Source organism: Medicago truncatula, chromosome 7 (genome assembly GCF_003473485.1).
Source record: "Medicago truncatula cultivar Jemalong A17 chromosome 7, MtrunA17r5.0-ANR, whole genome shotgun sequence".
NCBI lineage: Eukaryota > Viridiplantae > Streptophyta > Magnoliopsida > Fabales > Fabaceae > Medicago > Medicago truncatula.
Window position 1 is genome coordinate 45,632,442 of NC_053048.1, and position 13,435 is coordinate 45,645,876.

The 13,435-nt window shown below is 33.4% G+C and overlaps 2 protein-coding genes across 4 annotated transcripts; one reads left to right on the plus strand and one right to left on the minus strand.

Annotated features, from left to right (window-relative positions):
• The first annotated feature begins 1,948 nt into the window (after positions 1-1,948).
• Positions 1,949-5,246, plus strand: LOC25499238 (uncharacterized). Its single transcript, XM_013594417.3, has 5 exons — positions 1,949-2,137; positions 3,285-3,399; positions 4,387-4,476; positions 4,561-4,659; positions 4,792-5,246. Exons 1-5 carry the CDS (start codon positions 2,070-2,072, stop codon positions 4,891-4,893), a joined length of 474 nt encoding a protein of 157 aa, XP_013449871.1. The 5' UTR covers positions 1,949-2,069; the 3' UTR covers positions 4,894-5,246.
• Positions 5,247-6,571: 1,325 nt separating this feature from the next.
• LOC25499239 (transcription factor EMB1444) lies at positions 6,572-13,008 on the minus strand. Of its 3 annotated transcripts, XM_013594419.3 has the most exons (11): positions 12,195-13,007; positions 11,407-11,577; positions 11,239-11,326; positions 11,063-11,104; positions 10,448-10,507; positions 9,509-9,628; positions 8,262-9,218; positions 8,057-8,164; positions 7,756-7,896; positions 7,478-7,603; positions 6,572-7,012 (listed from the first exon to the last, which is right to left on the minus strand). In XM_013594419.3, the coding sequence occupies exons 1-11, from the start codon at positions 12,287-12,289 to the stop codon at positions 6,923-6,925; spliced, it is 1,998 nt and encodes a 665-aa protein (XP_013449873.1). In that variant the 5' UTR covers positions 12,290-13,007; the 3' UTR covers positions 6,572-6,922. The 3 variants fall into 3 exon arrangements, with proteins under 3 accessions (XP_013449873.1, XP_039684101.1, XP_013449874.1); XM_039828167.1 differs by lacking the exon at positions 11,063-11,104 and having other exon boundaries at positions 12,195-13,008; XM_013594420.3 differs by lacking the exon at positions 10,448-10,507 and having other exon boundaries at positions 12,195-13,008.
• Positions 13,009-13,435: the final 427 nt, after the last annotated feature.

Sequence of the window (13,435 nt, forward strand, 5' to 3'; positions counted from 1 at the left end):
ATTGAGACACAACTTCATTTTTCATTATAAGATATAGGATGTAACTAGTATCAGTGTACCATATTAAACACATTAGCTAATTTATTCACAAGTGACTTTCATATTTTAAAATTAAATCAATTAATGTAGTTTGAACAGGGAGCAGTTGTTAAAAATCGAGCCTTGATATAGGGATTGTTGAACCTATTAATTTAAATAAATTAAGAGAGCAATGAGGCATAGCTTTGTTATCATTTCAATTTCAAAAGTCTTAACAATAATATGCAGCTAATTTGTCTTGTCTATTTAATAAAATAAAATAAATCAACAGGGCAATTCCCAAATCGAACATTAAAAATTTAACACATCCAAAGAAAGTATCAAGCTCCTATCGGCCTGCAAAGAGGAGAGAATTGGGATGTAATTTTAAATTATCAACGTGAGTCGAGTCAGTCTTGTTCTTGTAAAGAGGGTAAAGTCCAAGTCTATAAATATTACTAAGCCGTTTATCAACCTTGTCAAAGATGAAATTGAAAAGTATTCTAAGGGATACTTTTATGGAAGAGAAAAACTAAGGATTTGAAAGTTGATCATAATTTTTTTTAACTACATATCCTTAAAATTTAGTCTAATTATATTTACATGTTTCTACTTATTTAAAAGTGTGATTGTAACACATACTGAGATAGAGAAGATTGAGAATCACAAAATAATTCTATTTAAAAACTAAGGATATTTTAGTAATTTTCCCTATAAAAAAATTTAAACTATTTTGGTGGGATGGGCCTGGCCCACCCGAGCCCTAAAGTGGTTCTACCACTAATAGAAATTCCATGATACTTCTTCAAATCTTATGTCATTTGAAGTGGTTTGGTCGTATCGTGGTATCTCTTTATATATAAGTATAAATTGATGTCTTTATATTCTTGTTTAGTGATGATAATTAAATTCAAATTCATTCCTTATGTATCCACAAACTTTAACGGGATGAAATCATTGATTATCGATCAACTATGTTCATCTCAAGTCAAACATTTGTTGATATTGTTGGATTGTCTACTCCTCAAGTTTTTTTTTTGATAGAATTTTTTTTTTAACATAACAGATATATTAGTTCCCGCCAGACACTCATAAAACTATAAATCTATTAAAAAAATATACTATAATATTCTTATATTGTTTTTTGAGAGGTTTAATATTCTTTAGAATGGTATTCAACTTTGTTAATATTTCAACTTTGTATCATTGATGCCAAAATTTATAATTAATTTACCATGATACAAATCAATATCACCGAAGTTTAGCGCAAATAGTTGATGCATAAAGTATGTGATTCTTATAAACTTCGGGGTACCGGGTTCATTTTCCACTAATTAAAGAAATCTCAATTGAAACAACATATGTACTATAAATTATCAAAGTCGTCTGATATGGAAATCACAAATACACAATATTGTTAAAAAAAATACAAATAAGACTATATTATTCACTTTGAAATTATTTCTTGAAGCAATTGATTGAATGTTTTTAGTTTAATATAAAAAAAAATTCCTTCTAGTTTTCCATTTATCTCTATTTAAAAGATTTTCATGCTAACGATGATCAAGTAAAAGAACGTTAAATATATGATGTTAACAATGATTATAACTACAAATAACTAATATAATCTATTTGGAGAATACCACTTGCTAGTCTATGAATTTACTTTTTGTCAATGAAAATTCATGAATTTATTTAGACATCCTCATCAAGAGGATACATATACACGTACTGAAGTTGGTATCAACAAGAATATAGTAAAACAAGGGAGGTGTGGAAAGTCTCTGTTTTCGTAAACTCCCCCTAAATCCTAGTTGGGCCAAGTTTGTCGTAAAATGAAGCCCATTATTAGAAGCGAAAAGTAGTTGCGATAATTTATTTATTTATTTGTACCCAAAATGAAAAGACAATATGACCCTCGACTCTCACTCTCTCGTTTTCAATTTTCGCTGGCGCTCTCTTTTTCTCTTTCTCTTTGGTCTTGTTCTTTTTTCTATCTCTGACCGGGAAAAACCTCACCAACTCAACCCTAGATTCTCTCTCTTTCTTCAATGGCTTTCGCTTCTTTTCTCGGAAGAGTTCTCTTCGCCTCCGTTTTCATCCTCTCTGCTTACCAAGAGTTAGTTCTTTTTCTTCTCCAATTTTTTTTTTTGAAAAATAATCATGCATGTTGGTTATTATTATTATTATTATTACTATTGTAATTTCTGTAAATACAAGGGTTTGAAGTGATTTTGTTTTCTACTGAAATTGTTGTTGCATCGTTTGGATCTGTTTCGTTTAAGACTTAAACCACTTGTCAGAGAAAATTGTTTAGTAGATCTATTTGAAGCAGATATTTTTTTTTTTTTTTTGGATCTGTTTAATTTGTTTATGATGCGTTATGTGTTATTGTCAAGCTGGGAAATTAGCCGGAAATTTTTTAAAATTTAGAGCTAGTTTGGATGGATGAGTATTTTTCACAACCACTCATTGAAATGAAAAAGTTGAAATTATTTTATGATAACTAATAGCTTCTCTCATTAATTGACCTAAACTTTGGAACTTTAATTTTATTCATAAGCTCATTTATTTAAATTATGCATAATTATTTATAATTTTTATACAGATTTATTTATTAGTTAGAAAGTAAATACTTATTTAGTTATTTATCTTAGTTCAAAAAGGCAAGACAAGATATTTATTTTATGTATAGATATTCTTTATCAATTTACTATCAATATTACTTACACATGAATAGGAGGCAAGCGGGCAACAAGCTGCGCAGCTAGACCTTTTTGGATGGCAAAACCAATATTCATGGACCTAGGAGACATAACATTGCTATGCATAACCCTTTAGTTTAAATTTTATTTATATAAGCTGGAAGCTAATCCAAAATGGACTTTAGTTTTTATATCTTTCTTTGAGGGAGATATATCTGTAGCATTTATTTTACTCTGAATTTCTGATCGCCATTGCTCGTGGATTTTGATTTCTGATTGATGTGGAATGATGTGAACACTGTGTGCCCATTTTCTTATCTATACTATGCCATGTTTAATTTTTTAGCTAAGTTGGTTTGCTTGAATTTAATAAGTTGTTTTTGGGATTTTTCATTGTACTTGTTGAGAAAGTTGCTGGTTATTGCTAGTGCTTGCTGACTGATCACATTTAATCAGAGATTTGGAGCTGAAACTTATTTTCATATGACATTTGAATTCTAGAAGCACTCGTTTATTAATTGATTTTTTATGGCTTTTCTTTATTTTTCCTTCCTCTCACAGATTTAATGACTATGGAGTTGATGGGGGACTTGCAGCAAAAGCAATCAGACCGAAATTTGATGCCTTCATACACAAAGTAGATTCACAAGTTGGCTTCAATCTTCCAGAAATTGATGTTAGTCTTGTTCTCTTTCTCAGTATCAATAATGTCAGGAAAGCATGATTTAAATTTAAAACACAAGGAAAAAGAAAGTTAAATTACAGTGAAGTGAAGTCTTACATGGACTGCTTAGGAGTTTAGTAATGATCATGCATTTTTCTGTTATCATCAAGTATAGGGATGGCTGAAGTGAGAAGCCTGATTAATTGTATATGAAAACCTACAAGAGTACTTAATACTCCCTGCATTCCTAAATACATGTTGCAGTCAACCAATTCACACATGTCAATACAAAACTTTGACCATTAATATCTTTAGTTATCTATAAAAAAAAAAAATTGATATTTTGAAAATATCCATTGAGACTAACTGAACAACATCTTATATACTGACATTTGTATTTATATATTAGTTAAAAAATATGGTCAAAGTAAGTTATGCCTTTGTAAATGCATGGGTTCAATTAAGACTATTATGTTGGTTGGTTTGGTGGTTGGAGTGAGAGAGCTAATAAATGAAATGATAAGGTGGGAGAAAGTTCGATTTCCTTCCACTCCCAACATAATACTAATTATACGAATATTTTCCATTTGAAAAAACAACTATCATGTAGGCTGGACAAAGTATTAACGTATAATCCTAAAAAGGTATTAACTTGCTTGACTGCTTGCCCATCATAATTTTGGGATCTCAGGAAGCAGTATGATATGATAGTGTTGGACATGAATGATAAAAATGTTCTCAGCAACTTTAAAAAGTTCATACAGCTTTTGAAAACTGAAATGGGTGGAGGGTTGATAAAGATGTTGGGGAAGTTATGAAACATCACAATGGAAAACAATTGAATTTTCTTTCGTCATTTTATCTGTTATGCATATTGTCATCCCTTTATCTACATTTATGTGTTCAATGATGCACTCCTTTTCACGTGCATATTACTTTGCTTTGTATCTAGAAAATTTATGTTTATTTATATAATAATTTAATTTATGTCATGAACAGATAAAGTTTTTAGTTGCTGGGGCTATTGCTCTCAAGGGCATTGGAGGGATTCTTTTCATACTTGGCAGTTCGTTCGGAGCTGTACTTTTGGTTTGTAGTTTGAATTCTCTCCTTGTAATTGAGTTTATTTTCATGTCTAGTGCCCTGTTTAATATGGTTCTTTTCTCCTTGTAGCTTTTGCACCAGTTGATCGCCACTCCAATATTGTATGATTTCTATAATTATGGCAATGAGGACGGAGAATATATTCAACTTTTCATCAAATTCACACAGGTTAGAGCCATGGGCTCACTATCTTTTTAATGTATTTTCATGTTGGAATGCCTGATTTCAAGCTACTGTCACAGTGTTCCTTCATGTATTGTTACAATTGTTTATTAAATGGTATGGTATTACTCCTTGCAGAATATGGCTCTCTTTGGAGCTTTGTTGTTTTTTATTGGGATGAAAAATTCCATTCCTAGAAGGCAACCCAAGAAGAAGGTTCCCAAAACAAAAACCTACTAGTAGCCGAAATTTCAAGACTCATTTTGCAAGAAGGTTCCCTGGTTGATCAGTATTCCCATTCCTCAACTTCCCAGGATCTGGCTAGTGCTTGTCTGGCACCAGCACAAATCTCCCCACCAAGTATTGTATTTTTAGGTGTAGCATCAGTCTTACTTGGATTACACATGATTTATGTATGCATATATATTGTTCTTTTGCTCGACATTAGGAACTATCTTTCAATTGCTAAACTTGTCCCACCAAAAGGAGAGTTAAAATGATTAGATTCTGTTTGCTCAAATGTGGAGATTGCTGATTTCGTTCTTTCTAGCGAATTCGATATTAAAGGTCCTAAAAGTGTGGCTGCCATTGAAGTTGCTGTTGTATTACATGTTCCCCGCTTTGATTTCTTTGACCCTTTTCACCTGACTTTGTGTTTGTTCAGTATCGCGGGAGTTTGGCAAGATCAGAGTGAGCCACTGTGATTTTGTTCTTATCTCCTACCCAACATGATACTAAACAGGCACTATGACACAAATAGGGTTGCTCAGTGAGACTTGTTAAAAGTCTTGTCTAATCTATCTGTTGTTGATTCACATTATGGGATCTATTTCCTCAGATTTTGTCTGGTCAAGCACAGTAGCAATTAATGATTTTGAGAATCGGTATTGGTTGGAGAACATCAAATGGCGGGTTTCAATTCAAGGTGAGGTTTGATAGTACAATAACTCTATTATCTATTGCTATATTGAATAATTGGTAAAATAATTAGTTATACGTGTATGTCGTATTCTCCACTGATGTGTCAAGTGTCAAATTCAAGAGTAGACTTCCAACGAAACTTTTGGCTTAACCGTTTGTCTGAATGACTTGTTTGTTTAAGATTGGTTTCAGTTGCTTTTATTTTGGACCACCATCATATATATGGTCCACCATGCACCTCGTTATTTTACCATTCAATTTTCCTTCTTTGTCGTTAGAGATTTCTTGCCGGACCCTCTCCCCCAATTCCTCTTCAATGGCCTCGATCAATGCTGTTCCATTCGATAAGTAAAAGATCTGACATAAAAAAAAAAAAAAAAAAAAAACCTGCGACTTTGTCCAATACATGCAAGACTGGCTTGTTTTTTCGTTTATATTTTAGATATGAATATGAATTATTTAACTTATATTGACTCAAAGGGTTGTTTGGAAAGGTGTTGAAAAGGTCCTTTGTGTGCCGGTTGTTTATTCCACCTTGTGACCTTTTTTGGAATATCAAGAAAATAGATGCTGGCAAAACTACATCTAGTTCCTGAGTGAAGGCCATGAGAGGAAGACAAAGATCAGACACATAGGCTTAAACCTAAACAAAGTAGCATACTAGCAACATTCCCGTTTTTTCATAAAATAACAGAATGAACTAAAAGATTCATTAAAGACGTGGACAAACCATTGAAGGTAATCTCTTAACTCAGGTGCAAGTGCTGCTTTTAACTTTTAAGAAAATGCTTTTTCTCATTGAGCAAAGAATCTGGAAACAAATCTGCGACCACTTGCTTAATGTGCCCAAATCCCTTGCAAGTTACCACTAGGATCAACCACAGTCCAACCATTTTTTATTGTTTTAGAGATTGCAAGTGATTCAAAATAACTTCATCCATTTATAGAAACTAAAATTTGATTTTACGTTGATAACTAATCACACCACATCACAATATATAATGAACCGCAAGTTGCAGTATATTCTCCATAGTTTTCTTATTAAGCTCTCAAGGCTATATATTTTAACTGATCATCAAAAGATAAATCTGGAACATCAAAAAGGTGGCACTATATTTTAACTGACCATCAAAAGATAAATCTGGTCAACGCTTTGTATTGTTTTCAATGCCAAACACAAACATACAATCAAATAAAAATCATATATTCCAACCCAAACTTAAGAAAAACAACAAACTGAGTCTTGCTCGTTACAAGGGTAGGAGATTCTGAGCATCAATCATTTCAGAGATCAAGAATGAGTTCTGGTGACCAATAAACGGCCGCGAAGTTTCGACGAATCAAACAGTTACTGTTGATACACAACGCTCTTGGATTGTAGTATCTGAACAAGTGGCCACAAGATGTCCAATCTGTGTACATTTCTGTTGTTTTCACCCTGATACACAATTTGTTCATCATTCATCAACAACAATGACTTGATAGCTAATATAAAAACAAAATAAATCCATGGAGCAGTTTCAATTGGTAAAGTATATCTTGTTAGATGTTTTTTATTGAAGAAGATATCTTGTTAAATGTTAGTATTAGAATTTCGTGTTCTAGTAAAGAAAAGGCATGCAAATGAAATTTATATAATCTCAATGTATCTGATGTTTTCAACTACAACAAATAAACTCTCAATGACTGGTATGCAATAATTTTTTAAATATATTTTAATTAAATTATATATAATTGGTTTCCCTTAGTTTAATAACAGTTGTCACGTCAACAATTAAAAAAAACAGTGCAGTAAGAAGGTTTGACTCTACAGTCTACAACAACGACCAAGCCTTATTCCTATAGATCGGTTGGCTTGGTTTGATTCTAGAGAAAATAAATCTTCTGTTAGTTATTATCTTACCTCAACGATAAAGCATATCGATATCTTCTTATTACGAGCTTTTGTTGCACCCTTCAAAATTGTAAGCCCCAAGCTTCTTACAGCTTCTGCTATTTCAAGAAAATGGCTGCTCTCTTCACATAGCGTCTACAAGAAAAGTCAGAATGAGAATAGAGAATGTATGCAATACCTCAACAGGGGGAGTTTTTCTCTGTGTTTGTATTATGTATTATAATTTTTAATTAATTTTTTTACTTGATAAATCAAATTGTAATATTCCAGGTCATACTCACACGTACCTCAATAAGCATCTGTCCATTGTTGCTAAGATTCTCCACTAATATTGAATGAACTTTCAGATGACCCCCTACCTCAACTGCCCAACTTGAACCCTGCTCAGAACTAGAGGATCCAAGAATGTCTGTTTCCATATGATGCAACTACAAAATTGCAGTAGTGCTAATTAAAGAAGGGAGAAAATCAACAAAAATGCTGAATGTCGTCATTTGCATTCAAAAGCTTATATAAAATGTAGTCAAATATTTTTTTTTACAGATTATGGACCAGAGGACATATTTCTCAAATCCCTCTAAACCTTACCTTTGATTTAGTATCAGCAAGTTTAGTTAGCTTGTCAGCATGCTTAGTTATGCTTTGCAGAAAGAGCATGTGCTTTATCGAGCGCTCCAGTAGTGAATCAATACTACACTGTTGAAGTTAACATAAAATGTTTAGCCACATGAACCAGAACTGCAACCATCATTCAAAAAGCAAAAACAGGTGCGAAAATATTACAGAAAGTTACCTTAGCTCCATTTGGTACCAACTCTCTAAGCTCCTTAATTCGATCTTGGATCAGTTGCCTGTCTCTTGGTCGAGGTCTACAACTTTCCCCGGGCCTAGCCCTCTTCTTGCTGTTTTTAGATGGTTCAGAAGATCTTTCAAATTGTTCACTACAAGCACTAGGACATGTAGAAGAAACAACTTTAGATGATGAACTCAAACAATGGTTTTTGTCCTCTCTGACAAGAGAAGTATGATCTATAGTGTGCACATCTTGAATAGAAGCATCGATTGTTTTTCCAGAACTCAATGCAGATTGCATTGATCTACAAAATGATAATTCACTATTAACATCATTATTACTACTGTGACAGATGTTGGCCACCATTGCTTCCAAAAGATGCTCTGGATGAGATTCAGAAGTCAGCTGACTAGTGTTAAACACATCCGGCACATCCACAATTTTCATATCTTGATTAACCTGTGCCAACCAATCAAAATATTTACTCCCTTTCAAAGAAGATGGTCCAAGTGCTTCAAGTAGTTCACATCCAGCCGGAAACTTCAACGGTGTATAGGAGGAATTCTTTTCCGATTGGTGTATTAAATCATAGACGCCAGCATTATTTATAGCAGAATTGTTTAAAAATGACGAGCGATTTTGTTCCGAGTCCAATATCATATTTTTGCAGCCACTACTGCCCCCTTCACACTCTCTCGAGTTTATAGGTCTTATCTCTCCAAATTCCTGATGCTCCACATTAATCATATCAGACATTGACTGAAGCAAAATGGGACTCACATCACTATAGAGCTCGGCCCCTTCATGCTTGACCATATTATCACCCATTTCCCAATAAGCAGAATGAGTTGTGTTGTTCCTCCCAGAACATTGAAGGGGCGTCAAAACATCCACTGTTTTATTCCTCATGCACGCAGGCATAAAATCCGAAGATGATTTTTCCATCAAGACATCTGGCTGAAAAAAAGAAGTGTAAACCTTATGATAATGCTCGGCACATCCTGGTTATAAATAATTATGGCATAACTCCACTCGCTTTCCATATTAGTGAACGCGTAACAATGGCCATGCGAATTGTTACACAAATCCCTTACCCCCTAACATTTAATAAGACAAATCAAGATATATGATCGAGATCGTTTAACTGAGTCGTCCAATCTCAAATCAATGGTCGAGATTGATTACTGCGTGAAACTGTGTAGAATTATTACTGCAGGCAATCCAGGTCAGTGTACGAAGAAGCTTACCTGAGATGAAGAACTCTTCGAACTACTTTGTATTTGACTAGGAATGTGATCTATTGAGTAATCTTGAGTAGACAAAAAAAGATTTCTTATATGATTAACAACCCCCGTATCTTCATTCACCTGCAGCAGCGGGTGGCAAAAACAACGCAAATTATCAAATGTTTACACAATAAATGAACTTCCTCATAAGTTTATATCCTGGAAATATCCTACAATCCATCAAAATCATAGAACAGCTCATGACAATAGAATAAAATTAAACAAATTATACAAAGAGATTAAGAGCAAGACCTAAAGAAAGAGAAGCAAATAGGCACAAATCTTTAATAAAAACTAATTAGCTACTTCTGGATTAAGTAATTGACTCTTTCTACCAATTTAGGCAACTTTTTATATTAAAAAAGAAAAAGAACAAATAACTTATTCTCCATACTAACATCACGTCAGATTGATATCTATATCTATAACAATATTATCCATAAGTTCGGCATTAGCAAGTACCACAGTACTTGATTTCATGCCAAATCATCAGGTTCCGGTAGCTAGTTTAGTAAATTATAATTTAGAGTACTTGTAGCTAACAGAACTACATTATGCTTAAGTCCTCAAATGACATAACTAGGAGGGTTGATAACAGCTTCACTTGTTTATCTTTCTTTTTCACTAAGTTACATGTACATATTTTTCTAGTATATAATTTGGATTGTTCAAGTATTTAGCCAATATCTAAATCAACAGCTAGCTACTACAGAAATACGCTAGAAACAAAATAAAAGCAAGTCATGAAATCTGAATGGTCGTGATATATTCAAGCAAAAGAACGCAAATAAAATTTAAAATCACAACAAATACAAGGAATGTTATGAACAGCAAGCATCATGAAGAGATATTATGTTGCTCAAGCAAAGGAAATAAACATAAAAAAAGTACTCATCTTACTTTTATTAGAGAGCCGAGCTGAACAACGCCTAGTGGGACTACAGACACAACAACAATTGTCTAAAAGGCAAAGTAAAAGCTTTGTCAATGAAAAACTTCAGTGCGAACAAAGTATAGTGATGCAGACTAGGAAATTGTTTTCTATCGGCGAATTTCTAGGTTTCTTGCATAAAGTACACAAATGTGGAACGCAACATTATATTATTTCAATAAAGTTTGGTTGCAATTAGTGAAAAAAGAACAATGAACCGGAGTCTTGTAATGGCTTGGTTATTTGTCTTATTAAATCCTATTACCACATGAACCATACTTTTCCAAATATACCATCAACATTAAACTATCCATTATCATTATTATAAGTGTTGTAAACTGTAGATCGCGGAATTTAGCAGTTTGTTCCAATTCAACTATGCAGCAGTGCTATAGCCGCTATTTGACAACATGATGTACTAAATAGCATAACGCTGAACAATAGTGATTTGTTCAAATTCTGCTATGCATATAGCTACCATTTAACGACACTGCTTGGTATTACTATTGGTATTGTGAGGTGATTGTAATTTTCAGATAGACATAGAAAGTTCACTTCCAATTCTAATAAATCAGTAAGCATACCCTAATTCCAGCAGAAAATTGAGATTGCCACCCATCAACAAACTGAAAATCAAACGAAAAGGGGGAAGAATGAGAACGGTTGGAAGTTTAGTTAGATAGTGACATGACCCAATACAAATTCGAGATCTTCAAATTTTCTAAGGCCGGGGACAATATTAAATAACAAGAATTCTCACCTCAAAAGACAAGCCAGAACTTGTAACTTGATTATTATCTGCACAGATCCACTGATGCTTTCCAGTAACGGCTACCTGTCCAACAATACTGTAAACGAAGGTTCTTAGGACGAGGGCAACCTAAATGAAAGTTTCAAATCTCAAAATGTTGCATTTGATTAATCATACCCTTGCCCTAATGGATATGCATTATACCGCATCTTTGCAACAGCTAACCCCAAAGCGTCATGTGAAAATTTCCCACCCTCAATCTGTTCTAAGGTCTTCTGACAGTACTTATTTTCTGAAGCGTCAAAATAATCTGAATTGTCATAGTAAGCATCCTCCAATGTCAAGATCCTGCACAAAAAAAAAAAAAAAAAATTACCACATCTCGAAAATTTAAGGTAATGCATAACTATTTGTGCTAAGTGAATTCGTAACATAACCACTAATTTACTGACATTTGCTTATCCAAAATAAAGACAGGCATGGAAAATCACCTAACATAGAAGGGAAAAAAAGTTAAGGAAGAACATAAAGGAAAATCTTTAGTCCTTTACACTAAAAGATGATTAAAAAAAAATATAACATGATCTGATTGTTATCAATAAAAACAAGATGTATACGCTATACAACCAATTAAGCTAACCGGACATGTTTAAAAGACCAATTCAAATTTCAGACCAAGCGGTACAATCATGCAAAACTACAACTTCACATGCAATTGGTTGGACTCAAATGGTTAACGAGCTTCAGCTAAGGACGAATCATTCGTCGAATCCTTGCTGGAATAATCTTTAGTAAGACTTTTACCTCTATACCGAACTCCAAATTACTAGGGAGGGATTGAGGGTTAAGACCAAAAATACAACTTCAACTCATTTAACATATTCTATTTTGCCAACATCCAAATAAAAGATTCAATGCATGTGATGCACACAGAAGAAAGAGTAAGAGTTGTAGTAATAACATACAATGGAGCACTATGTTTGAGCTTCCAAAAGATTGCATAATTCCACTGAGTATTGAAACAAAGACTTCTAAGTAGTTGATGCAAGTTGTTAACCATCTTCTTCTTCCCCTTATAAAAAGTTAGAAACTTTTACACCTCAAAGACACCCTCAAGCAAAAGGGCCTTCAAATTAGTCCTCAAAAAAAAAGAAGAAAAACCCTCCAAATTCCAATCACACAAAACCAATCAAATCAAATTTCCCTAACTAGCTAGCTAACTTCCTCTGTAAGACCCTCTTCCAGCTTGTTTCCTCCGCAACCCAGCTCGCCGTTTTAATGGCGGTTCTCTTCCAACTGTTTGTAGCACCACACAATCCCAACCCATCACTCACACCACAAAATTCTCACCACCCCACCAACAAAAGCTTCAAACTTTACTCCCTAATCGGTAAATTAAACAGAACCAAACCCTCTATTACGCTAGAAAAGCAAAATTACAACAACAAAACTTGCAACTAGCCATAATAATAACTTGAATGTAAACTACTTTGTTCTTGATTTTGAAGGTAGATTCAATAAATTTAGCTTATATCTGATGACATATCAAAGTGTTTAAGGGAATTGAGGTGTTGAATTTCTCTGAAAATGTGAAAGATTTTGCAAACAATGAAGAGTTTTGCTTACCCTTTTCACAGAGAAACAGAGAGAGAATGAGCTTGTAGTAGTTGGCAATTGCTGAGAAGAAAGTGAATAAGTAAAGAGTGACAAAATGTCAATGGTGTGAGAGAGAAGATGTGTGAGTTGAGTTCTTCTATATTGTAGTTGGAACTAGAAAAAAAATTATGCTAATCGAGTCACAGAGTTTTCGATCTTAACCGTTGGATCTAAAGTACTCTCGTATTTAGAGGGAAACAAAAAATGTAACTTTAGTAGAAGAAAAGGAAAATGTTAACGGTAAATATTAAAATGATCAATCTCTTTCTTAAACTCCTTTAATATTTCAACCTTTTATTTTATAATTTCGTTCGTCTAATCTTAACTTAACGACTGAGATTGTTTGCTACGAATATTTGTTTTTCTTATTGTAAGAAATTTAAATCCTAATCATAAGATTAGAATGCATTTTACATTGGTAAACTTTTAAAACAAATGAAACAAAATATTGACTTTGGAGACTAATAAGGGAAAAAGTCCCAGGGGGAACTTCATGGAGGATTAGAGGCTAATTAGAACTTATATTTAACATTAGCATCCACCATTAGGA

What these genes read in the sequence shown, in the direction of transcription:
- LOC25499238 (XM_013594417.3), top strand. Translation starts at nt 2,070, where the DNA reads ATGGCTTTCGCTTCTTTTCTCGGAAGAGTTCTCTTCGCCTCCGTTTTC. An exon ending in TCAATCTTCCAGAAATTGAT is followed by an intron (nt 3,400 to 4,386) that starts GTTAGTCTTGTT and finishes TGTCATGAACAG; the next exon opens with ATAAAGTTTTTAGTTGCTGG. An exon ending in CGTTCGGAGCTGTACTTTTG is followed by an intron (nt 4,477 to 4,560) that starts GTTTGTAGTTTG and finishes TTCTCCTTGTAG; the next exon opens with CTTTTGCACCAGTTGATCGC.
- LOC25499239 (XM_013594419.3), bottom strand. Translation starts at nt 12,289, where the DNA reads ATGGTTAACAACTTGCATCAACTACTTAGAAGTCTTTGTTTCAATACT. An exon ending in GTTCTGGCTTGTCTTTTGAG is followed by an intron (nt 11,105 to 11,238) that starts GTGAGAATTCTT and finishes TTTGATTTTCAG; the next exon opens with TTTGTTGATGGGTGGCAATC. An exon ending in AGCTCGGCTCTCTAATAAAA is followed by an intron (nt 9,629 to 10,447) that starts GTAAGATGAGTA and finishes CCGCTGCTGCAG; the next exon opens with GTGAATGAAGATACGGGGGT.